Below are 26,701 nucleotides of genomic sequence, written 5' to 3' on the forward strand. Positions count from 1 at the left end.
CAATTTTATAGAACAGATTATATTTAACAAAGTATTACTATGGCATTCATAAATTACATAAAACAAGGTTTAATTTGTATTTATATCACAGTAAGTAGTAATCCACAGTAAGTTAAATGATCCATAAACGTTAAAATATAACTTATTTCCAATGGGGTCCGTTAAAGAGCATGTCAGTTCCGTTAACCCTTTCACCTCTAGTTAACTTTAGTAGACTCTACCATGCTTTGATCTGGATGTGTCCATTATATGGTCTACAGTGGTGAAACGGGAAAGACGGGTATTTTGTAATTACATTTTGTCACATATATAATTCTAAGTTATCACAGATATAGTTGTAACAATAACGGACCCCCTAGGTAATACAAATTACATTGCTTCTAGTAGGTTTGTTTTTATATTGTTTAACGTCCTATTAACAGCTAAGCTTCACTTAAGGATGTGCCTCCCTGTGTGATGTGTATAAGTGTGTGTGTATGTGTGATGGAGACAGGGTATATATGTAAGTGTGTGTATATGTGTGATGGAGACAGGGTATATATGTAAGTGTGTGTGACTGTGTGATGGAGACAGGGTATACATGTTAGTGTGTGTGTATGTGTGATGGAGACAGGGTATATATGTAAGTGTGTGTATATGTGTGATGGAGACAGGGTATATATGTAAGTGTGTGTATATGTGTGATGGAGACAGGGTATATATGTTAGTGTAATAAAATAATCGTTTTTGTGATGTGATTGTACTTTGCAGTTTCCATAAAATACTTGTTTACATGAGTTTAAAAAAATAAAAAATTCTATGGAGTTTCCTAATATTGCCAGGAAGCAATTATTCCAGTCCTTCACACCATTGTAATAGAATCAAACCCTCTTTATAGATGGAAGGGTCTTAAGGTTTAAGACCCTAGGGTCTCACGTTTACCCCCTGGGGAAGGAGGAAGGGGGGGGGGCAAAATTTAATATGGTTTATAATGGGAAATGATACTTTGAATATTGCATGTTAATAACTTGATTGGAATTATAACCCGGAGTTGAGAGTTTGATACTTTGAAAATTTTGAGCCAGCCCTACCCCTCAGGGCTGTAGGGTGGGGCCCAAATGAGTCAGTGTGCTAAAATTTCTTCATTTTCCTTGTTTAGAATCAGAGGTGCTAGTTTCAAATACTTTTCAGTCTGAAATCTGTATGCTAGATATTGAATAAGGTGGTTTTATTGTTTTTTGTCACTTTGAATAATATTTCTGTTCATGTTAAAAACCAAATCAACTCTCTGTATAAATATATCAGGTGACCGTTCAGGCCCCATGGGCCTCTTGTTATACTATTGCTCTAACTAATTTAGCACTACGGCCTACCAGCAGAAAAATATGGAAGTTGCTTGGTATACCCATGTCAAGAACAATGTCAATAATGACCTTTGCAGAAATTGTTTGTCGAAAATGTTGTTGATTTTGTCTGAAAAGTAATTAACTTTTGAATGCAGAATTTGAGTGGCACAATGTCTTTTAATTGACATTGTTCTTGACATGGCTATACTTAGCAACTTTCATATTTTCTTCATTTTGAGTAAATGTCATGGGCCCATCACCTACTATATACACTGACATGGACCTGTATGAGATACCATACTAGTTCCCTCTACTGTGATACAATGGAAGTGTCCATTACATAGGGAGGAAGGGAGATAACTCCCAGAGTCATCTAAGTACTAGTCCTGTTCAGGTAATAGGATTGTGTCACCATCTCTCAGTAGAATGTCTTATAATTTTGTAGTAATATTGGTTTGAAGTAAACACAATTTTCTACCACCAAAAAAAATACAGGTTGTCACAATTTTAAAGAATTTAAATGGAAATTTAAGTCGAAAGGAGTGAATTTTGAAAAAAAACATGAAATACACACATTTTTTTCCAAATAATGTCAATAGAAATGATACTGCCATAGATTAGTATTGCATTATCAATTTAACAAATGCTGAAATTGTGTAAAATTAATTATTTATAAACGATTAAAAAATGACATGTTATAATAAAACCATATACACAGTAATTGCAGGTAAGAGTTATCTTTCTTGAAAAACTTCACAGTAGTGAAATAGTATAGGTAGCTGGTTTCCTGAAGTACAGAAAAATGGACACATGTGACTCATTAATAAAAAACAACTGAATTAAAGCGTAAATTGGTTTGAAATACTTTAATATTGAGAGAACACACTGTTCTGTCAATAATAAACATACACAATTTTTCAGTTTAAGATTAAACAATGGACAAAACCTAAACATAATGACTCATTACACAGTAATTATAGTACAATGTATTTCTGTATTTTAATATTCTGTCAAGAATGACAACTCTTTGGTAATATAATTATCAGCAATGTTTTCTATCTTTTCTTCTGTATTTTTGCCACTTTGTTAAACAAAATGGTGTGAAAACTATTGAAACAAGCCTACACATATTTAACTAGGTACATGTATATAATAAATTGAATATTTAATTATGTTTGATAACAAATTGAAAAATATGCTTAGCAGTAACATCATATTGTTAAACCAATCATTATTTTATTTCATATGTATTTAAAAACTAACATCTAATTATGTATACTATACTATATTATATTATGGAAATGGTTGAGATCCCCAGAGTATAACCATATATACAATACCATATATATATAATATATATACAATTGTGGAGTATAAAGAGAAGAACGCACATTTGCTTCCAGGTTGGCCTAGGGTCTGGCCCCACCCTTTGGGACATAGTCCCTGGGTCATATCTTTGAAACAGTTGAGATCCACACCCTAGAACTATATATACAAATGCTTGGCATAAAGAGACAAAAGTAGTCAGGGTATTAGAATAGACCCTGGGGCCTGATCGAACCCCTAGGGACCTAGTTTCTTAGTCACAGCTTGGAAACAGTTGAGATCCCCACCCTATAACCATATATACAATTGCTGAGTATAAAGAGATCCTTAACTTCGTTTTCATCCGAGTCTGGAACGTCACAAGACTGACCTGCACTGTCTGCTACATGATCACTATCATATTGTAAAGATGGCATCGGCAAGTCGTTAAGGTTATTGATAATTGGTTACTTGTTGGAGACATGCTTATCAAAGGAGCGGCTTGTCTGGAGACGGGAACATTCTCGCTACAGTGATCGACCGCGTACGTGTGGTCATGAACAGCGTTTTTAAAATCGCCCTTCGATATGACTTATCCTTGGAACCTGGCAATGAATTGGTGTACAGGATTAACACCTCGATGCTTTAGTCAAAAACTAGAAACATGAGGGTTGAAGTCTTCTTTTAACCTTAGCTGTTTTTCCTTCACAGTTGATCATATATATATATAGCTCCAAATATCATCAACACAACTTTACTTCTGTAAGCAATTAATGAAGTAATGCGTGCAAATATTTAATATTTTTTTAAAAACATGTAATGTTAATTTTAACCAACACCTTTGTATATCTAGATCTTGCTGTCACCTCGGTAGCACTTTTTCTTTACTTCAGTAGCAGTTAATGAAGTAATGTATGAAAATATTTAAAACAAACATTTGAGTTTATATTTCAGTAAACTGAGACCTCAATTTACTGACACCTTCCTATACTACTCTATCAAATCAACTTCATATATCGATACATCTTTACAGTAACTTAAGGCACCGCTATAAACTGACATATGCATCGCATCTTTTGAGTAACTTTATAGTTTAAATTTCAGTAAACTGACACCCTCCTAAACTGGAAACTACTCTATAAAAAACATTTTCATAAGTTGACACCTCCTTTGCAATAAATTTGTGATACCTCCATAAACTGATACCTTCCTACACCAACACCTCAATAAACTGATACCTTCCTACACCCAACACCTCAATAAACTGATACCTTCCTACACTGATACCACCATAAACTGATACCTTCATACACCACCACCTCCATAAACTAATACCTTCATACACCACCACCTCCATAAACTGATACCTTCCTACATACCACCTCCATAAACTGATACCTTCCTACACCACCACCTCCATAAACTGATACCTTCCTACACTGATACCACCATAAACGGATACCTTCCTACACTGATACCCCCATAAACTGATACCTTCCTACACCACCCCCTCTGTAAACTGATACCTTCCTACACCACCACCTCCATAAACTGATACCTTCCTACACTGATACCCCCATAAACTGATACTTTCATACACATACACCTTCTTACACTAACACATCCATAAACTGATACCTCCATAAACTGACACCTTTATACACTGACACATCCATATACTGGCACCTTTAACACTGACACATCCATAACCTGATGACCTTCCTACACTGACACTTTTATAAACTGACACCTCCATAAACTGATACCTTCCTTTACTGTACTATTTTATTATGAAGATGCCATATATTGACTATTTATTCTTTCAGATATTTATCAAGAGGCCTTTCTCTCTACAAAAGATGCAGAAGAAAAGAAGTTTGAGTCCCGCTTCAGTAGCTTGTTGTCTGAACTTCACCTCTCACTCCAGAACCAGTCTCCCAATGGTGTCACATGCAATACATCCTGTATGTAAAATATTTCACAACCGTGTGATACACAAGACAATTATGTTTGTAATTCATGAATCTCAGACTTAATTTTACTATTCCAATCTGCATTTTGTAAGAACTCACATTGAAAAAGTTGAAATTAGAAAAAAATGGATTTAAAAAAAATCTGGTAATCATAAATATAAACACAATTAAAAGCTAGACAAAGGTTATTATGTATAAAAATTGATTCTTCTCATTAATTTTCAAATTATTTGAAATAAGGTTTTTGGACTAAGCAGTTGTATATATTGCTGGTATTTGTTTGAATCTATATAACTTTGATTGTCTAAAAGGAATTGAATGTCAAACTTAGCTTCAAACAGCGGCATGAAGTTCTACCATGCAACAAAATAACAACATTGTCCATTACAACTGTAACATTATCAGGTGGCAACCCACCCTTGTGTCCCAATATCTACTGCAAGTGGGACACATAGCTTCATTAGGTGGACAAAAAAGCATTTTGTTACACTTGAAGTGGTAGAATAGATATCATCAACACATGCTTGTATACCGTGATGAATAATGATAATTCTGAGGAGAGTAAAAACATGTTGAGGGATATTGACTCTAGGCTTTCTGTCTTGGTTAAACATTAACTTCTCGACATTTTCTTACCCTCTTTATTAGTCTGGATGTAATACATACCACCAATGTTGACTTTCTTGAATAAAACAAACAAAATAAATTCTGGCATCTTTTGTTCCAGATGGAGGCGTTATGGTTACCTATACCAGTCGACTTCGAGAACTGTTAGTAGGCGTATCACAACGCTTGGAACTGGCTATCGACAGTAAGTTTTGGTTTGGTATACCTCTGTACTGTTAGTAGGCGTATCACAACACTTAGAACTGGCTATATACAGTAAGTTTTAGTTTGGTATACATCTGTACTGTAAGTAGGCATATCACAACACTTATAACTGGCTATCTACAGTAAGTTTTGGTTTGGTATACATCTGTACTGTAAGTAGGCGTATCACAACGCTAAGAACTGGCTATATACAGTAAGTTTGAGTTTGGTATACATCTGTACTGTAAGTAGGCGTATCACAACGCTAAGAACTGGCTATATACAGTAAGTTTGAGTTTGGTATAAATCTGTACTGTAAGTAGGCGTATAACAACGCTTGGAACTGGCTATCTACGGTAAGTTTTAGTTTGGTATACATCTGTACTGTTAGTAGGCGTATCACAATGTTTAGAACTGGCTATATACAGTAAGTTTTGGTTTGGTATACATCTGTACTGTTAGTAGGCGTATCACAACGCTTGGAACTGGCTATCTACAGTAAGTTTTAGTTTGGTATACATCTGTACTGTTAGTAGGCGTATCACACCGCTTATAACTGGCTATGTACAGTAAGTTTTAGTTTGGTATACATCTGTACTGTTAGTAGGTGTATCACAACGCTTGGAACTGGCTATATACAGTAAGTTTGAGTTTGGTATACATCTGTACTGTTAGTAGGCATATCACAATGCTAAGAACTGGCTATGTACAGTAAGTTTTAGTTTGGTATACATCTGTACTGTTAGTAGGCGTATCAGAACACTTAGAACTGGCTATATACAGTAAGTTTTGGTTTGGTATACATCTGTAATATTAGTAAGCGTATCACAACAGTTAGAACTGGCTATATACAGTAAGGTTTAGTTTGGTATACATCTGTACTGTTAGTAGGAGTATCACAACACTTAGAACTGGCTATATACAGTAAGTTTTAATTTGGTATACATCTCTACTGTTAGTAGGCGTATCACAACACTTAGAAGTGGCTATATACAGTAAGTTTTAGTTTGGAATACATCTGTACTGTAAGTAGGCATATCACAACACTTATAACTGGCTATCTACAGTAAGTTTTAGTTTGGTATACATCTCTACTGTTAGTAGGCGTATCACAACACTTAGAACTGGCTATATACAGTAAGTTTTGGTTTGGTATACATCTGTAATATTAGTAAGCGTATCACAACAGTTAGAACTGGCTATATACAGTAAGGTTTAGTTTGGTATACATCTGTACTGTTAGTATGTGTATCACAACGCTTGGAACTGGCTATATGCAGTAAGTTTGAGTTTGGTATACATCTGTACTGTTAGTATGTGTATCACAACGCTTGGAACTGGCTATATACAGTAAGTTTGAGTTTGGTATACATCTGTGCTGTTAGTAGGCATATCACAATGCTAAGAACTGGCTATTTACAGTAAGTTTTAATTTGGTATACATCTCTACTGTTAGTAGGCGGATCACAACACTTAGAACTGGCTATATACAGTAAGTTTTAATTTGGTATACATCTCTACTGTTAGTAGGCGTATCACAACGCTTGGAACTGGCTATCTACCGTAAGTTTTAGTTTGGGATACATCTGTACTGTTAGTAGGCGTATCAGAACACTTAGAACTGGCTATATACAGTAAGTTTTAGTTTGGTATACATCTGTACTGTTAGTAGGCGTATCACAATGCTAAGAACTGGCTATCGACAGTAAGTTTTGGTTTGGTATACATCTGTACTATTAGTAAGCGTATCACAACAGTTAGAACTGGCTATATACAGTAAGTTTTAGTTTGGTATACATCTGTACTGTTAGTAGGTGTATCACAACGCTTGGAACTGGCTATATACAGTAAGTTTTAGTTTGATATACATCTGTACTGTTAGTAGGTGTATCACAACGCTAAGAACTGGCTATGTACAGTAAGTTTGAGTTTGGTATACATCTGTACTGTTAGTAGGCGTATCACACCGCTTGGAACTGGCTATATACAGTAAGTTTTAGTTTGGGATACATCTGTTGTTGTCCTCTTTTGTTTTGATGTTCTCTCAGCTCCTGTTGTTGTTTTCTCTTTTGTTTTGACGTTTCCTCAGCTCCTGTTGTTGTCTTCCCTTTAGTTTTGACATCTCCTCAGCTCCTGTTGTTGTCTTTCCTTTTGTTTTGATGTTCCCTCAGCTCCTGATGTTGTCTTTCCTTTTGTTTTGATGTTCGCTCAGCTCCTGTTGTTGTCTCTCTTTTGTTTTGATGTTCCCTCAGCTCCTGTTGTTGTCTTCCCTTTAGTTTTGGCGTCTCCTTAGCTCCTGTTGTTGTCTTTCCTTTTGTTTTTACGTCTTCTCAGCTCCGTTGTTGTCTTTCCTTTTGTTTTGATGTTATCTCAGCTCCTGTTGTTGTCTTTCCTTTTGTTTTGATGTTCCCTCAGCTCCTGATGTTGTCTTTCCTTTTGTTTTGATGTTATCTCAGCTCCTGTTGTTGTCTTTCCTTTTGTTTTGATGTTAGCTCAGCTTCTGTTGTTGTCTTCCCTTTTGTTTTGATGTTCTCTCAGCTCCTGTTGTTGTCTTCCCTTTTGTTTTGATGTTCTCTCAGCTCCTGTTGTTGTCTTCCCTTTTGTTTTGATGTTCTCTCAGCTCCTGTTGTTGTCTTCCCTTTTGTTTTGATGTTCTCTCAGCTCCTGTTGTTGTCTTCCCTTTTGTTTTGATGTTCTCTCAGCTCCTGTTGTTGTCTTCCCTTTTGTTTTGATGTTCTCTCAGCTCCTGTTGTTGTCTTCCCTTTTGTTTTGATGTTCTCTCAGCTCCTGTTGTTGTCTTCCCTTTTGTTTTGATGTTCTCTCAGCTCCTGTTGTTGTCTTCCCTTTAGTTTTGATGTCTCCTTAGCTCCTGTTGTTGTCTTTCCTTTTGTTTTGACGTCTACTCAGCTCCTGTTGTTGTCTTTCCTTTTGTTTTGATTTTATCTCAGCTCCTGTTGTTGTCTTTCCTCTTGTTTTGATGTTCTCCTCAGCTCCTGTTGTTGTCTTTCCTTGTGTTTTGATGTTCCCTCAGCTCCTGTTGTTGTCTTTCCTTTTGGTTTGATGTTATCTCAGCTCCTGTTGTTGTCTTTCCTTTTGTTTTGATGTTCTCCTCAGCTCCTGTTGTTGTCTTTCCTTTTGTTTTGATGTCTCCTCAGCTCCTGTTGTTGTCTTTCCTTTTGTTTTGATGTTCCCTCAGCTCCTGTTGTTGTCTTCCCTTTTGTTTTGACGTCTCCTCAGCTCTTGTTGTTGTCTTCCCTTTAGTTTTGACGTCTCCTCAGCTCCTGTTGTTGTCTTTCCTTTTAGTTTGATGTTATCTCAGCTCCTGTTGTTGTCTTTCCTTTTGTTTTGATGTTATCTCAGCTCCTGTTGTTGTCTTTCTTTTTGTTTTGATGTCTCCTCAGCTCCTGTTGTTGTCTTTCCTTTTGTTTTGATGTTATCTCAGCTCTTGTTGTTGTCTTTACTATTGTTTTGATGTCTCCTCAGCTCCTGTTGTTGTCTTCCCTTTTGTTTTGATGTTATCTCAGCTCCTGTTGTTGTCTTTCTTTTTGTTTTGATGTTTCCTCAGCTCCTGTTGTTGTCTTCCCTTTTGTTTTGATGTGCCCTCAGCTCCTGTTGTTGTCTTTCCTTTTGTTTTGGCATCTCAGCTCCTGTTGTTGTCTTTCCTTTTGCTTTGATGTCTCCTCAGCTCCTGTTTTTGTCTTTCCTTTTGTTCTGATGTCTCCTCAGCTCCTGTTGTTGTCTTTCCTTTCGTTTTGACGTCTCCTTAGCTCCTGTTGTTGTCTTTCCTTTTGTTTTGGCATCTCAGCTCCTGTTGTTGTCTTTCCTTTTGTTTTGTCATCTCAGCTCCTGTTGTTGTCTTTCCTTTTGCTTTGATGTCTCCTCAGCTCCTGTTTTTGTCTTTCCTTTTGTTCTGATGTCTCCTCAGCTCCTGTTGTTGTCTTCCCTTTTGTTTTGATGTTTCCTCAGCTCCTGTTGTTGTCTTCCCTTTTGTTTTGATGTGCCCTCAGCTCCTGTTGTTGTCTTTCCTTTTGTTTTGGCATCTCAGCTCCTGTTGTTGTCTTTCCTTTTGTTTTGACGTCTCCTCAGCTCCTGTTGTTGTCTTTCCTTTTGTTTTGACGTCTCCTTAGCTCCTGTTGTTGTCTTTCCTTTTGTTTTGACATCTCAGCTCCTGTTGTTGTCTTTCCTTTTGTTTTGATGTCTCCTCAGCTCCTGTTTTTGTCTTTCCTTTTGTTTTGATGTCTCCTCAGCTCCTGTTGTTGTCTTTCCTTTTGTTTTAATGTTCCCTCAGCTGCTGTTGTTGTCTTTCCCTTTTGTTTTGACGTCTGCTCATATCCTGTTGTTGTCTTTCCTTTTTGTTTTGATGTTCCCTCAGCTCCTGTTGTTGTCTTCCCTTTTGTTTTGGTGTTTTTCGTGGTTACTGTTGCTTTACCTTTTGTTTTGGTGTCTCCTCAGTTCCTGTTGTTGTATTATTACCTCTTCTTTGAGTTCTGACTTGTTATAGTCTAAAAATGCGGTCTTGTTAAATCTTTTCTTGTTATTTATCGTTGGTAAGACAAATTCATTTTTGTAGAATTTGGGGAAAATACATTTAGTTTGATGGATAACCAAAAGATCTAATGACAAATCTATTTCCAGTTAATGAATAAAACTCCACATGAACATTCCATATTCTTATTGCAAGGGAGACAATTCACTATTATTTACTGATTTTCATGTCCACAGGTTTTGATAATAATCCCAATCACTCCACAGAAGGAACATCAGAAAAAGTGCGACATTTAGTGTCAAAACTCATAGAAAACAGTCTCGGGGAGTCCGTCGATCTGGTGAGTATATCCGTTATTGTCAAAACCCATAGAAAACAGTCTTGGGGAGTCCGTCGATCTGGTGAGTATATGAGTTATTGTCATAACTCATAGAAAATCACAGCCATAGTGCACCACAGATAAAATATTTCTATAATGGGGAAATTGTTTTCTTATCGCTGATTGGTTGTTAGTGCAGAGACTGACCAATCAAAATGAGTGTTACATTGGACCTTGGGCTGAATTAATTGGTGCATACTTAATGGTCAAATTATTTAATTTGTCCGTGCATCAGAAAACTAGACTGTCATGAATGGAATGCAAATTAAACGCCAGTACAACTGCATCATGGTGAACACTGTGGTGTGTTTAGATTGTAAAATATACCTACAAATAATCAAATCTAGGTAACAACATTACAGATACTTACAGGTTTATTTTCAAGCACAAAATTTCTTATTTAAATATTTAGATAACCTGTATGCCAGTGTCAATGATATGTTTACACAAACAAACAGGGGACACAACTCTTGTTTGCGTATTAAACCTCCCCACTCTTATCCTGAAATGTTGACACTTAAGATGAGAGCCTTACACTTAACAGATAGCGTGGGATAATTTGAGATCATATATCAATTTGACTTCTAGTATGAAGTAAATAGATAAGCTTTTCTAAACAGAGGTATTTCAGTCTGAATGCGTTGAGTGTTTGGAATCTTTATCGTCCAATTTATTTCTGTCTGAGTGCAGTGAGGGTTTGGAATCTTTATTGGTCCGATTTATTTCAGTCTGAATGCGTTGAGGGTTTGGAATCTTTATCGGTCCGATTTATTTCAGTCTGAATGCATTGAGGGTTTGGAATCTTTATTGGTCCGATTTATTTCAGTCTGAATGCGTTGAGGGTTTGGAATCTTTATCGGTCCAATTTATTTCAGTCTGAATGCAGTGAGGGTTTGGAATCTTTATAGGTCCGATTTATTTCAGTCTGAATGCGTTGAGGGTTTGGAATCTTTATCGGTACGATTCAAAGCTTTATCCATTGAATTATCTCTCAACTTTTTCATGGAGGAGAAATTCTAAAATGTACTTATAACACGCCATGAGACACAATGACAGTGTAGAATTAAGTTCTTTAAACCGTGTTCTGAAATAAATTGATTTAAAAAGGTAGACATGAATTTATCCTGATTTTAAAGATTAAAAGTAAGGTTGAAAGAAATTGAGGTTTTTTTCAAAACATGAATATTTAGCAAATACATGTATATATATATAACCTACCTGTCTGTGTGAGGTTACGATTGCTCAATTCCTGGGGACATATTTGACTGTTCTGATAATTGTGTCTTCTCTGTAAGGCAATGATCCAACAAATATTAAATTTCATAAATTATTTAATTTTAATTGATGAAAATAACAGGTATCACTATTGTATAGATTTTTTTTTATTAATTTCATTACATAAATATATCTGTTTTTACACTTAAAGGTTTTATTGGGAATTATCATAATTCCATATAAGGACTTAGCTATAATATCTGTTAGCTACATGTGTATAATTATAAGGAAATTATTATATTTCCATATTTCAGTCATTAGGTGTTTAAATGTAATATCTGTTAGTTGCAGGTGTTATTTGAAAATTTGGATCTTGAGATATTTGCACACGTTATCAGGGTTGGGTATTTAAATTGGATGTTTATTCATAAAATGTGTAGTTCAAAGATTTAGAAAAGAATTATTTACTGCAAACACCAGGTGTTATATATGAATCAAGAATTCTATGACCAGTAGCGATCACGATTCTGGGTCAGGTAAATGTTTGTACGTATTGGTTATCTGTGACACAGTGATAATTTAGGTACCAGGTGCCATTTCAAATGATATCTCTTAGGTGAAGTCTGAGTAAAACATCCGACATTTGACCTCTTCATTGAACGTCGAACACACAAGCCGAAAACTTTCTGGATTTTGTATATCTCGTGAGACAATCTAAGGATGTAAGTTAATTTTGTTCTCGACTGACAGATTCATGATTCTGGCTACTTGTATGTCGTGAGACAATCTAAGGATGTAAGTTAATTCTCGACTGACAGATTCATGATTCTGGCTACTAACTCCTCTGACTAAAGATCCGAGTTTGTTACAAGTATCTAAGCCTGATGATCCAAGTTTGTTACAAGTATCTAAGCCTGATGATCAGAGTTTGGTACACGTATCTAAGCCTGATGGTCAGAGTTTGGTACAAGTATCAAAGCCTGGTGATCCCAGTTTGTTACAAGTATCTAAGCCTGATGATCCAAGTTTGTTACAAGTATCTAAGCGTGATGATCAGAGTTTGTTACAAATAACTAAAAATGATGATCAGAGTTTGTTACAGGTATCTAAGCCTGATGATCAGGGTTTGTTACAAGTATCTAAGCACGATGATCAGAGTTTGTTACAACTATCTAAGCCTGATGATCAGAGCTTGTTACAAGTATCTAAGCCTGATTATCAGAGTTTGTTACAAGTATTTAAGCCTGATGATCAGAGTTTATTACAAGTATCTAAGCATGATCATCAGAGTTTGTTCCAAGTATCTAAGCCTGATGATTAGAGTTTGGTACAAGTATCTAAACCTGATGATCCGAGTTTGTTACCAGTATCTAAGCCTGATGGTCAGATCTTGGTACAAGTATCTAAGCCTGATGATCAGAGTTTGGTACAAGTATCTAAGCCTGATGGTCAGAGCTTGGTACAAGTATCTAAGCCTGATGATCAGAGTTTGGTACACGTATCTAAGCCTGATGGTCAGAGTTTGGTACAAGTATCTAAGCCTGATGATCCGAGTTTGTTACAAGTATCTAAGCCTGATGATCAGAGTTATGTACAAGTATCTAAGCCTGATGATCAGAGTTTGTTACCAGTATCTAAGCCTGATGATCAGAGTTTGTTACAAGTATCTAAGCATGATGATCAGAGTTTGTTACAAGTATCTAAGCCTGATGATCAGAGTTTGTTACAAGTATCTAAGCCTGATGATCAGAGTTTGGTACAAGTATCTAAGCCTGATGATCAGAGTTTGGTACAAGTATCTAAGCCTGATGATCAGAGTTTGGTACAAGTATCTAAGCCTGATGATCAGAGTTTGGTACAAGTATCTAAGCCTGATGATCAGAGTTTGGTACAAGTATCTAAGCCTGATGATCAGAGTTTGGTACAAGTATCTAAGCCTGATGATCAGAGTTTGGTACAAGTATCTAAGCCTGATGATCAGAGTTTGTTACAAGTATCTAAGCCTGATGATCAGAGTTTGGTACAAGTATCTAAGCCTGATGATCAGAGTTTGGTACAAGTATCTAAGCCTGATGATCAGAGTTTGTTACAAGTATCTAAGCCTGATGATCAGAGTTTGGTACAAGTATCTAAGCCAGATGATCAGAGTTTGGTACAAGTATCTAAGCCAGATGATCAGAGTTTGGTACAAGTATCTGCTTGTCTTATTTGTTACTGATGAACCGAAATCAAACTACATAATAAGTTTGGTGTCTAGGTAAATTAAGTGGCTGTAATATTGAAAAACATATGGGTTGATTGTACGATTTTGGATAGGAATTTAAATGGGTCTTGGGTATATAATGACTCTAATACACAGATTTTGATTTTATAATCCAGATATGGTCTCTTGTTTATAGCACATGACTTTATATACCTATATGATTTTATATTTCAGATTACCAGGTATGGCATCTTTACACCAAATTTGACACCAGTTATGACTCCTTGATAATATTTTTTATATCGAGTAACTGTTTACTAAACAATTTAAATCTAAAATTTTACCTTAATTTATTTGTTGACTTTAATTTTGCATTACAGACATCAGATGAAGCCGTCTCGGACTTGTCGTCGTTATCAGACGAGGATTCTGAAAGTCACAAGTCCTTTGAGGATCAACTAGCCCAGGCAGTCATCTCTAAGGTAAATGTTAAGATTGCTGCTCGCTGGGTTTAACCCTTTTACCTCTAAAGTCACTTTTGAACCTTACCAAATCAAAGAATGTGAAAGTGGGTATCACTGCATCAGTTATAATCTCAAAGGAGAGGTTTTACAGAGTGTTCTCCCTTCTTTAGAAGATCATCAGAGTTACTTCCCCTGTCAAGCAGTTGGACCCTCTCTTAGATGCTGAGTTTATATAATTTGTGTATGACAACATTGCTAAAGTGTTGGCTAGCTTTGCAATGTGAAGTTCCCAAATTCAACTCTTCCAGTTTGTTCTCTTGAAACATTAAAAATTTATACAACTATAAAGTTCAACAAAACTCATATCCACAGGAAATGTTTAGGGAATATTTCTTTTGAAAAGGACCTACCTCATTCACCCCTGAAGACACATTTAAACTCTTCCAATTCAAAGGTTGTAATAGTTCATTATGAAGTTTCAGGGGTGAATAAGTTAAATAAATATTTTACAGTAGTGACAGTAGTAATGATCTAGTTTGTCTAACGTAATGTAGTGATTTATGAGAATGTCAATCAACACAGGAAGGAAACAGATTGGTTTTACGACTTGATTGGAAATGTTAGTCCTATCATCAGAAATATTTTAGTTATTTTGACTGGAATTCTGATTTGAACAATAATCCAAATGTATTATGATATAAAAACTTTTATTTTCTAATAGGTTTTAGAAAACCACCGAAAAGAGGCGGGACTGCAGTCTCTGAGACACCATCAACAGGGTGATATTATTGAGGAACGCGGTCACAAGGACTCCGTGTTAAGTTCAAGTACTATTGATCAGGGTCACGGAGACTCTTTACAAAATTCTGACACAGATCAAGGTCAGGCTGAATCTTTACACGAGGATGAAGTGGATCACTTTAGTCCACAACATTCCTACTTAGTGCAAAATGAGAAATTAACACCAGACAATACAGAGTTCAAAGGTCACCAACAACAAGGAACAGACAATTTTATAGACTACAAAGGTGAAAGTGTCAGGAATTGTGATAAAAAATCTGAAAGTGGGTTCAGAGGTCAGGTTGGTCAGGGAAGTGAACTCCAAAATAGTATTGGACAAAGTGAGAAAGAGTTCAGAGGTCGTGAGATAGAGTTCAGAGGTCACGAAGGTCAGGAAAGTGAACTCAAAGATAGTATCGGACAAAGTGAGAGAGAGTTCAGAGGTCACAAAGGTCAAATAAGTGAAGAGTTAGAGAGCAAAGATCAACAATTTAATGGAGAGGTCAAGGATCTTGAAAGGGTGAGTGACAGCAGAGAGGTCAAAGTTCAAAATAAAAGTGCTGAGGAAGCTCTCTCTCAGATAGAGAAAGAGGATAGTTTTGATAAAGATGAAGTGATAGAACAGGAAATTGATGAAGAAATTAACTCCACCCAGGAATTTGTGAACCAAAGACAACCTGCTGATCCAATTTACGAAATACAGAAATTGAAATCGTTTTTGAGTGATATTTCACCACGACCTCATGTACGAAAAGTCGTACTAGAAGATGAACCATGTGATATTGAGGAGCCGCTAATTGAACCGGAACAGGTTTATCGCGAGGAAAGCCAGCTAGACTTTCACACAAAGTGTACGTCAATAAACTACGCCCATGAACACACTGCGTCTCTACCGGATTTCGATGTCTCTGATTTCGAGTTAAATTCCAACGAGATTGATCCAGACTTGTTATCCATGAACTTAGCTCCGATTCTTGAAGAGGATGAGGGGGAGGAGGAGGATGAAGGGGAGGAGAAGGAAGGAGAGAAGGTGACAGACTGGCGAGGGAACTGGATATTCAAAGGAAACTCCTCTGTTTCTCCGTACGCCAACATGGGCAGGAAACATGTGGGCGGGGATGTGGGACAAATTTACATGACCATTCCTGAACCGTTCCAGGAAATGGCACCGCGGGTCGGCAACAGGTAAAATTGATTAAAATGATTTCCTCCTCCTGTATGTGAATGAAATAAAATATGGTAATAAAATCAAATGTAGAAATTAAATTAAATACAGTAATTAAATAAAATATGGTAATAAAATCAAATGTAGAAATTAAATTAAATACAGTAATTAAATAAAATATGGTAATAAAATAAAATATTGTTATTGAATCAAATATGGGAATTAAATCAAATATGGGAATTAAATCTAATATGGGAATTAAATCTAAAACAGTAGTTTCTGTCTTCTGTGAGTGTCCATTTTCGTGACGTACTTCCGAAAAAAGTACAGCGTACTCAATTATCTCGATCGAAATGTGCATGTACACCGTGGTGTCGTTTCAGTATTGCGTATCGGACATTTCAATAACAGGGTAAATTATAGTAACACCTGGTAAACAACAGTACACAGGCTTGACGATGATATGTCAACACCTGGTAAACAACAGTACACAGGCTTGACGATGATATGTCAACACCTGGTAAACAACAGTACACAGGCTTGACGATGATATGTCAACACCTGGTAAACAACAGTACACAGGCTTGACGATGATATGTCAACACCTGGTAAACAACAGTACACAGGCTTGACGATGATATGTCAACACCTGGTAAACAACAGTACACAGGCTTGACGATGATATGTCAACACCTGAAACTCCTGTTGAATATATTAAGAATTACAACTTCTTAGTTTCTGTTGAATATTTAGAGTTCAATATCTTAAATTATTTTACATATGAAGAGTTCCAACTTCTTAATTTCTGTTGGATATGAAGATTTCCTATTTCTTTTTTGTTGTTGAATATGAAGAATTCAAACTTCTTAATTTCTGTTGAATATGAAGATTTCCTATTTCTTTTTTGTTGTTGAATATGAAGAATTCAAACTTCTTAATTTCTGTTGAATATGAAGATTTCCTATTTCTTTTTTGTTGTTGAATATGAAGAATTCAAACTTCTTAATTTCTGTTGAATATGAAGATTTCCTATTTCTTTTTTGTTGTTGAATATGAAGAATTCAAACTTCTTAATTTCTGTTGAATATGAAGATTTCCTATTTCTTTTTTGTTGTTGAATATGAAGAATTCCAACTTCTTCAATTCTGTTGAATATGGAGATTTCTGATTTCTTTATTATTGATGAATATAAGGAGTTTCAATATCTTAATATTTCCTTTGAATATGAAGTAAGAAATTTGGTTTCAACAATACTTTCCTAATAATATACCACAAACATTCTGTATCTGTGCATCGGCACAAACAAGAAATAAAAAACCTAGAGATAGTTAAGATGATTCAATTCTTCTGAGGAATATTTAAATAAACCTGTAACAGATTACTCGTTTAGTTTCTGAGAAAAATGTGTGCTTTTTCAGGTGTTATAGCTCAATACATCGGTCTGATCGGGGAGGGTAAGAATACTGTGCTGCGCTAATTTGGTATCAACAATTTAGAAACAACGGTCTTAGCTCAAGATTCAAATCATTCCTTTCATTGCATGTTGCTCTTTATAGTAGTGTTTTTTTTTGTTTTTTTTTATCAAAGTCGAGGGTTGTTATTTAAAATGATGAAAACAAAAACTTGTCGTTAAAAGGAAATTTTGATTTATCACTCAATCAGGTTTATCAATTACACTTAAATAGTGCAGCTGTCAACTTGATCAAACACAATTTGAGGCTTACTGATCATGAACAAATTTTAGATATCTTTCCCTCGTTTCCTTCAGGATTTGAACACATTTAACTTTCTATCTGGATTATTATATATGTTTTGTCTCTATTAACAATATCATTACAGACACATTTTTAAATGATTAAATCATGCACTGCAGTTTTTCAAAATAAGTTATGAACAGTTACTGTACAAATTCTTTAAATTTGGAGGAGATATATTTTTATATTTTTATATTATCATATAATTCCTTGAAAAGTATTGCTCAAATATCATACATATAAGCTAGAAACGCTCCTCAAATAAAGGTTATATTGATTTACAAGAAATTAGAAAAATGATCAGAAAATTAAACCGAGAGAAAAAAAAGTTTACTTATTCAAATTGAAAATGAAATAAATATCTTTTTTTTTCATGAATAAATTTCCTTACAAGGGACTTAAAGCATTATGGTATCATCCACATGATCAATCTGATTAAAATCTTCTGTTACATGGCCTCGTTAAGAGCCATAGTTCATACTGAACGGAGCCATGCAACACGATTTTAGTCAGATTGGGACATTATTTCTGTCTTTCATGTTCAGTTTTATCCCCCCTCAAAATGTTTTTTCAATTTTTAAATCAAATTATGCAGAATCTATTCATGTGTACATGTTAAATATGTCATCAATTCATGTATAACGTTTTAAGGATCACAATTTTGTTATAGTCCTATAACACACATTTCTATTGCTGACAATTAAGTTTGTCAGGAACAGTAGAGGTGGAATGAAATATAACCAACAACAGTAAAGATTTCTGTAGGATTTGATTTTAGACCACAGATTCTCTCCCTGTCGCTGTAAACAACTGAGCTAAATGGTGAATAGAAAATTAAAGGGAGGTAACTGTAAATTCTAACGGCTAGAGATCAGTGGATCAGTTATCCTTAATTGTGTCATCACCTTAATTTATATGCTCTTCAGTGTGTTATCAATTTCGGGTACTTTTTAAAAGTGCCATGAATGAAACATCCGAGTTTGAATTACAATTTCATGTGGAAATCTTTTGCACAGGAGATAATTTTGCAGTATGTTAGCATTATTCTTAAGTCTGATATTTATTGTTTATGTGTGAGTGCAATGTTATGAAAGATCTGCTCCAGCATTGATTAAACAAAAATCTTTGTGTCAATTTGACAAACAATCAACAAAATAGTTCTTTTTTTCTCACAATTAAATGTGCATGCCTTAAAGATGACAATTGGTAGTAGTTTTTTTTACCTTCACGGAAGTAGATACCTGGTAGTATAAACCTGCCTAAGGCCTTTCTGATAATGACCCTCACGGAAGTAGATACCTGGTATTATAAACCTGCCTATGGCCTTTCTGATAATGGCCTTCACATGACCTTCACAATGATTACAAAAAGCTTTTTTTCTTTTCCAAAATTTATTTTGCTGTCTTATTATCATTTCTGCTTAAATTTCCTGGGAGGATTTGGTATCAGTGGAGTAGAAGGGGAACCAACAAGGTGAAACCAATGGGGATGTAAGGGAACTAATGGAAAGGGAAGGGAACCAATGGGGATGAAAAGGAACCAATGGGGATGTAAGGGAACCAATGGAAAGGAAAGGGAACCAATGGGGATGAAAAGGAACCAATGGGGATGAAAGGGAACCAATGGAAAGAAAAGGGAACCAATGGGGATGAAAGGGGACCAATGGAAAGGGAGGTGAACCAATGGGGATGAAAGGGAACCAATGGAAAGGGAAGGGAACAAATGGGGGTGACAGGGAACCGATGGAAAGGGAAGGGAACCAATGGGGATGAAAAGGAACCAATGGGGATGAAAGGGAACCAATGGGGATGTAAGGGAACCAATGGGGCTGAAAGGGAACAAATGGAAAAGAAGGGGAACCAATGGGGATGAATGGGAACTAATGGGGATGAAAAGGAACAAATGGGGATGAAAGGGAACTAATGAGGATGGAAGGGAACCAATGGGGATGAAAGGGAACCAATGGAAAGGAAAGGGAACCAATGGGGATGAAAGGGGACCAATGTAAAGGGAGGTGAACCAATGGGGATGAAAGGGAACCAATGGAAAGGGAAGGGAACCAATGGGGGTGACAGGGAACCGATGGAAAGGGAAGGGAACCAATGGGGATGAAAAGGAACAAATGGGGATGAAAGGGAACCAATGGGGATGTAAGGGAACCAATGGGGATGAAAGGGAACTAATGGGGATGTAAGGGAACCAATGGGGATGAAAGGGAACTAATGGGGATGAAAGGGAACTAATGGGGATGAAGGGGAACCAATGGAAAGGGAAGGGAACCAATGGGGATGAAAAGGAACTAATGAGGATGAAAGGGAACTAATGGAAATGGAAGGGAACCAACGGGGATGAAAGGGAACCAATGGAAAGGGAAGGGAACCAATGGGGATGAAAGGGAACCAATGGAAAGGGAAGGGAACCAACGGGGATGAAAAGGAACTAATGGAGATGAAAGGGAACTAATGGAAATGGAAGGGAACCAATGGGGATGTAAGGGAACCAATGGGGATGAAAGGGAACTAATGGGGATGTAAGGGAACCAATGGGGATGAAAGGGAACTAATGGGGATGAAAGGGAACTAATGGGGATGAAAGGGAACTAATGGGGATGTAAGGGAACCAATGGGGATGAAAGGGAACTAATGGGGATGAAAGGGAACTAATGGGGATGAAAGGGAACTAATGGGGATGAAAGGGAACTAATGGGGATGAAAGGGAACCAATGGGGATGAAAGGGAACCAATGGGGATGAAAGGGAACTAATGGGGATGTAAGGGAACCAATGGGGATGAAAGGGAACTAATGGGGATGAAAGGGAACTAATGGGGATGAAAGGGAACTAATGGGGATGAAAGGGAACTAATGGGGATGAAAGGGAACCAATGGGGATGAAAGGGAACTAATGGGGATGAAAGGGAACTAATGGGGATGAAAGGGAACTAATGAGGATGGAAGGGAACCAATGGGGATGAAAGGGAACTAATGGGGATGAAAGGGAACTAATGGGGATGAAAGGGAACCAATGGGGATGTAAGGGAACCAATGGGGATGAAAGGAAACCAATGGGGATGTAAGGGAACCAATGGGGATGAAAGGGAACTAATGGGGATGAAAGGGAACTAATGGGGATGAAAGGGAACTAATGAGGATGGAAGGGAACCAATGGGGATGAAAGGGAACTAATGGGGATGAAAGGGAGTCAATTCAAAGTTTGTCAATCATTTTTCCCATTAAATGTTGAAATTCAAAAAATGCTCTGCTTTGATATTTAAATAATATGTATTCAACTTTCTCTGATGCTAGAAGTAAGTTAGTTTACAAATGTATGTGTGCTGTAGTGATAGAATTGCATTGATTAAACTTGTTTTGCTATACAGGACATTTTGATTTTTTAATTGGTGTCATTAGACACTTTGGTCAGCTTTACCTGTCCAATATGATTCCCTGTGATACATTATGTATTGGTCAGCTTTACCTGTCCAATCTGATTCCCTGTGATACATTATGTATTGGTCAGCTTTAACTGTCCAATCTGATTCCCTGTGGTACATGATGTATTGATCAAGTTTACCTGTCCAATCTGACACCCTGTGATACATGATGTATTGGTCAGCTTTACCTGTCCAATCTGATTCCCTATGACACATGATGTATTGGTCAGCTTTTCCTGTCCAATCTGATTCCCTGTGATACATGATGTATTGGTCAGCTTTACCTGTCCAATCTGATTCCCTGTGATACATGATGTATTGATCAAGTTTACCTGTCCAATCTAACACCCTGTGAAACATGATGTATTTGTCAAGTTTACCTGTCCAATCTGACACCCTGTGATACATGATGTTTTTGTCAAGTTTACCTGTCCAATCTGACACCCTGTGATACATGATGTATTGGTCAAGTTTACCTGTCCAATCTGACTCCCTGTGATACATTATATATTGGTCATTTTTACCTGTCTAACTTGACACCCTGTGAAACTTGACCTAACATTTAGGTAATTATATTATTACCTGTCTAATCTGACAAACTGTTGGACAGAACACATTGGTCAAATTTCAGCTTTTATTCTGCCTTCGGCTGATACTAGCTGAGGGGCTTTATCTTATTATATTTCTAATATTGTCTTTATGTAATGCCATTGTTTTGTGTTTTTTTCTGTGTCTCGATAAAGGAGCGGATTGCTCAGAAAATTTGACAACATCCTATTGTGTAGAGTGTAAGAATAACTTCCTTGCCCCATATATAATATGTAGATATAAGCTTGCCTCTATCTCCCCAAGAAGTCATTATAGTGTCAATTCTGATTCTTTGAAAAATGTTTAGTGTTTTAAATCTGTGTTTGATTTGGCAGAGAGGCTGATGAAATATTTTCTGACCTGTCTGAAAATGAGGACAATCTTAGTGATGAAGAAACATCATTCTATGCCAAAACGTCAGAGGAGATCGCTCGCATAACGAGAAAAAGCTCCTTCACACAATCGGTGCAAACGGACGATTCTGATCTTGACACTTCCAGAGAGCAATGGACATCTGACTCAGGGGTCAAAGGTCAAAGTGCAAAGGTCGACATAAGTGAGAGTAGTGCTGATGATTCTAAAGCCAAATCTAACAAGAAGCTGATTGAGGAACTGGTTCCCGCCGAAGGCGATGACCCAAAATTCGAAATTGCACCAGAAAGTGTGACAGTACCAGAAGGAGACCCAGCCAAATTTACCTGTCGTGTTGGAGGAACGGAGCCAACAGGTGAGAATTTTACAGGTGTTGAGGAATTATTCACGACATTAAGATATCCAAGTGAATGATTCCTTGGCAAAGCACCACAAAACCTTGATTTCAAAGGAAAATTCTAAGTATCTCAATATGAGAGATTACAAGGTTTTTTTCATAATTAAAAAAAAATACCTTTGGAATAAAAAATTAATAAATACATAATTAATCTCTTTTGTTATTCCTACATTGAAATAAATTGAGGGTCTTAATACGAATTGAGGGTCTTAATACAAATTGTTAGTTGAGGGTCTTAATACGAATTGAGGGTCCTAATACGAATTGTTAATTGAGGGTCTTAATACGAATTGTTAATTGAGGGTCTTAATACGAATTATGTTAATTGAGGGTCTTAATACGAATTGAGGAATCAAACCATGGTCATCCTGGTGAAAGAGAGTGTGCTTAAATATATTTTCTGTGTCAATAAGACATTGTTTTATTTTTCAGACGTCTTTTGGTACAAGGTAGAAGATGAATTAAAAGAGCTAGAGGAATCAGAACAGTTTGACGTGTCTCGTGATGGAAATCGACATCACATGACAATATATTATCCAGACAAGGATGATGCTGGTCAGTACATGGCCATCGCGGTCAATGAGAAGGGTCGATGCTGTCAGTATTTAGTGCTCAAAGTCAAAAGTAAGTTTGATCAACTATGGCCATTATTGGAAGAAACCATGTAAAAATTACCACGACTATAGACAATGTCCGTGGAAATCTGCAGAAAATTCATGGACCCGTGAACAATTGTCCAAAACTTAAAATTTGTAGAATTGTAATCATAAATTCTAGTTAAGATCTCATACTGATGGACATACTGATTGCAGTTGTTCTACGTGTGCGCAAGGTGACAATGCTAAACTTTATCTATATGACACTTTCATGACTTTTTAAGCGACATTTTGTATCAGATCAGCTGAATAAAATTAAAAGGAACACATCAAAGTAAGCATTTATCTAAGAAAATTGGAAATAGTAGTAAAATACGATCAATTAAAATATACAATCTCCCTCCCCCTTCAGAAGTTAACGGTCTTGAAAGAAGGAAACATACGACGAACGCTAATGCCTACCTTTTAGATATTCACTAGTTATAATTAACCTCCTGTGTGAAAACAATACTAATTCCAATTATTTCCATGAGAACAGTTCGATTATCAAATTTCACATTGTTGACTTCACACCTGGGAGTGTCGTATTCCGCACGTGTTTTGTTAGTAAAGCGTCTACTCGACGAAGACTACAAGTTCATAATAAAGTTTTGTGTGTTGGTGCAGTTCTACGCACGTGAAAGACCGATGACATATATGGGATTTATAGAAGATTTTTCAGTAATATGCCTTTTAGTTTGGATACACAATTTTGGAGAATGTGCCATAAGTAACAAACAGCTTGGCCGTGTTTAAAAGTCTTCAGGTGAGTGCGTTTGATTTTTGATATAGGTTGCCGATCTGGTTGCACAGTGCATTGAAGACGGTCAGTTGTAGAATGATTACCGATGTCTAATTTCAATTATTTATAAAAATTAAAAATTTGAATTTTCATCTTGCTAATTTCAGAAAATACACAAGACCTGAAAGCTCCCGAGTTCCTCAAAGGGATCCAAGACGTGGAGATCATTGAAGGTCAAGCTGTCAAGTTCAGATGCAAGGTCAAAGGTTATCCGCAGCCAAGGGTCGTCTGGTACAAAGATGGACAGCGACTGAAAAGTGACTCCAATTGTAAATTAGGTGGGAAATCGGAATCAGATTATAATCTTTATATTTATTTAATTTACTGTTTTTATTTTATTAGAATCAGTTGTATAACTCAGTATTTTATGAATTATGTAACTGATCCTGACCAAAATATCACCATGACCCCATTTAGGGACACCGTTTGGTGACATTAATAATACGGGAAATCATTTATATCCCACGTTAATTTACCTTAAGAGTTGTTCCAAAGGTTCGACACTAAATCATTGTTTTATAAGCTAAATAGATGAGTGATACAGGCCACATGAGCCTCTTGTCAAATCAACAAGGTTTATCAAATTAGGATCCTTAAATAAAAGCTGTTTAAAGTGTTTGCATACACTCTATCAGTTTTAGTTTTTTTCATTTTATCAAAAAAAAAGGTGACTGAAAAAATAAAAATGATAAATTAAATCCTAGTATATCATTTTCCAGAGTGATTAAAATCAGAAATCCAGTAATAAGGAAAGAAAATTTATTCAGATATAAAACTAATCTTCAATAGGCCAGCCACTTCTAAACCAGTTGTTCCACTATCCGGCTTGGGAGAATTCCTTTAGCCCAATCAGTAGCGCACAAGACTAGTAAACCAGAGGTCCTGGGTTCGACTCCTAGCAGAGACATTGGAAGATATAATGACTTTTTTTTACATAATTTCAGAGAAATATGGTAACCGTGACTACCTGATGACAATCGACTGTGCAACAATGAACGAGGATGCTGAATACACTGTCATGGCCAAGAACATTGCCGGAGAGGTCAAATCCAGCGCTCAGCTGATCGTGGAACCGGACCAACCAGGTAGGTTAACGAGATAAATCTGTAATATGTTGAAGAGAACACCAAGTTGAAGAGAAATTAGTCTCAGCTTTAAGGGACTTTCCCCTTTAAAGTCATATGTTATTGACATGTTTGATTATTGATCAAATTACTGTTTAAACCGTTTATTGCAAAGCGTCACCACTGAGTTTGACATATCAGGATCCCGCTAAATAGTTAGGATGAAGTTATAGAGCAGAGACATGAATCAAGGTCTCTGTATCTCTCTCCCAAGTTAAAATCCCCATAAGTGAGGGATCCCCGTACCGCTGTTTTTTTTTCTGGCATAACTTGTAATAGCTTTGATCAATCATTTCTGAACAGAAAACCCTACCTTACGGGACATACATAACAAATAATTAAGATGAAGTGAACAAATTATGGTCAACATCAGTGTTCTGAATGTATTAAAAAGACTCAGCAGGGCTAGACTACGATTCAAAATTCGTAATATATATCGTAATACACCTTGATGTTGATATTTGTACAAAGATAAAAATACAAATTTTCGTATGATTTAGCAGATTTTATCTCACTTTAGTTTTACCTTGCAGCCAAATTTTCCTAACCACAAAAGTTTCATTAATAAATTCCATTTCTTTTATTTTAACAGAGGAAACTTTTAATTCAGTAAGGACATCGTTCTCACAGTCGTCTTTTTCCTCATCATTCTCCGACGACAGGAGGACGAAACCTTCCAAAGAAGATCAACACATCTCAAACCTGAGCAGGAAAATGATGACGACAAAAGACAATGTCACGGACGTGGCTGAGGACATGCTGTCTACTGCAAATGAGGTATTTCTAGAGTTATGGCCCTTGTTTTGTAAAAAGCATTTTAATGATATTGTTAAGGACATGCTATGTACTGCAAATGAGGTATTTCTAGAGTTATGGCCCTTGTTTTGTAAAAAGCATTTTAATGATATTGTTAAGGACATGCTATGTACTGCAAATGAGGTATTTCTAGAGTTATGGCCCTTGTTTTCTAAAAAGCATTTTAATGATATTGTAAAGCTCTGTAGATATAATCAATTTCTTTTTCAAAACAAAATTTAATTTGAAGCACAATTAAAGGCCTATTTTTATTTGTTAATCGCAGTTAAGACCTCACTCGCAACTAAGCCCCTTCCCTTCTTTTTGTCAATCTTTTTATTTGCTTTGGAGGAGGGGAGGGGGGGGGCTTATTTAGTATAACGCAGATTCATTGTTTCCAATTTTTTTTACACCTCAAGGAAAATCTGAAGAAATCACCCTTAATTCTTATAATTACATCATATTTGATTTGTCAACTGAAACTTTTCACTTGTCCTGACATAAAATAAACTATCCCTTTGTACCTGGGTAGTGGAATTTGTACATCGGTGATGTAATCGCATGTTGCTAGATTTCATTTAATGTACGGAAACTGACTTTCTATCATCATTGTCATTCCACTATTAACAACTTGGTGTTGGTTGCTTGTATTATAACTCAGCATTAATAGCTTTGAAATATTTTGTTTGTTTTTTGTG

General features: G+C 36.2%; 1 protein-coding gene across 7 annotated transcripts in view; it reads left to right on the top strand.

The window, feature by feature from the left end:
* The window catches only part of LOC110456786 (titin homolog), a 168,110-nt gene extending 141,856 nt beyond the window's left edge, over positions 1-26,254 (top strand). For all 7 annotated transcript variants that reach the window (XM_021507750.1, XM_021507756.1, XM_021507764.1 and 4 more), the window contains 10 exons: positions 4,457-4,594; positions 5,331-5,414; positions 10,136-10,239; positions 14,077-14,178; positions 14,882-16,125; positions 22,214-22,605; positions 23,080-23,271; positions 24,192-24,362; positions 25,029-25,169; positions 25,801-26,254. In XM_021507750.1, the coding sequence (XP_021363425.1) occupies positions 4,457-4,594; positions 5,331-5,414; positions 10,136-10,239; positions 14,077-14,178; positions 14,882-16,125; positions 22,214-22,605; positions 23,080-23,271; positions 24,192-24,362; positions 25,029-25,169; positions 25,801-26,246 (3,014 nt within the window). In that variant the 3' untranslated portion in view covers positions 26,247-26,254. The remainder of the gene's footprint in view (positions 1-4,456; positions 4,595-5,330; positions 5,415-10,135; positions 10,240-14,076; positions 14,179-14,881; positions 16,126-22,213; positions 22,606-23,079; positions 23,272-24,191; positions 24,363-25,028; positions 25,170-25,800) is intronic.
* The last annotated feature ends 447 nt before the right edge of the window (positions 26,255-26,701 follow it).

This window comes from Mizuhopecten yessoensis, unplaced genomic scaffold, assembly GCF_002113885.1.
Source record: "Mizuhopecten yessoensis strain PY_sf001 unplaced genomic scaffold, ASM211388v2 scaffold1059, whole genome shotgun sequence".
Classification (NCBI taxonomy): domain Eukaryota; kingdom Metazoa; phylum Mollusca; class Bivalvia; order Pectinida; family Pectinidae; genus Mizuhopecten; species Mizuhopecten yessoensis.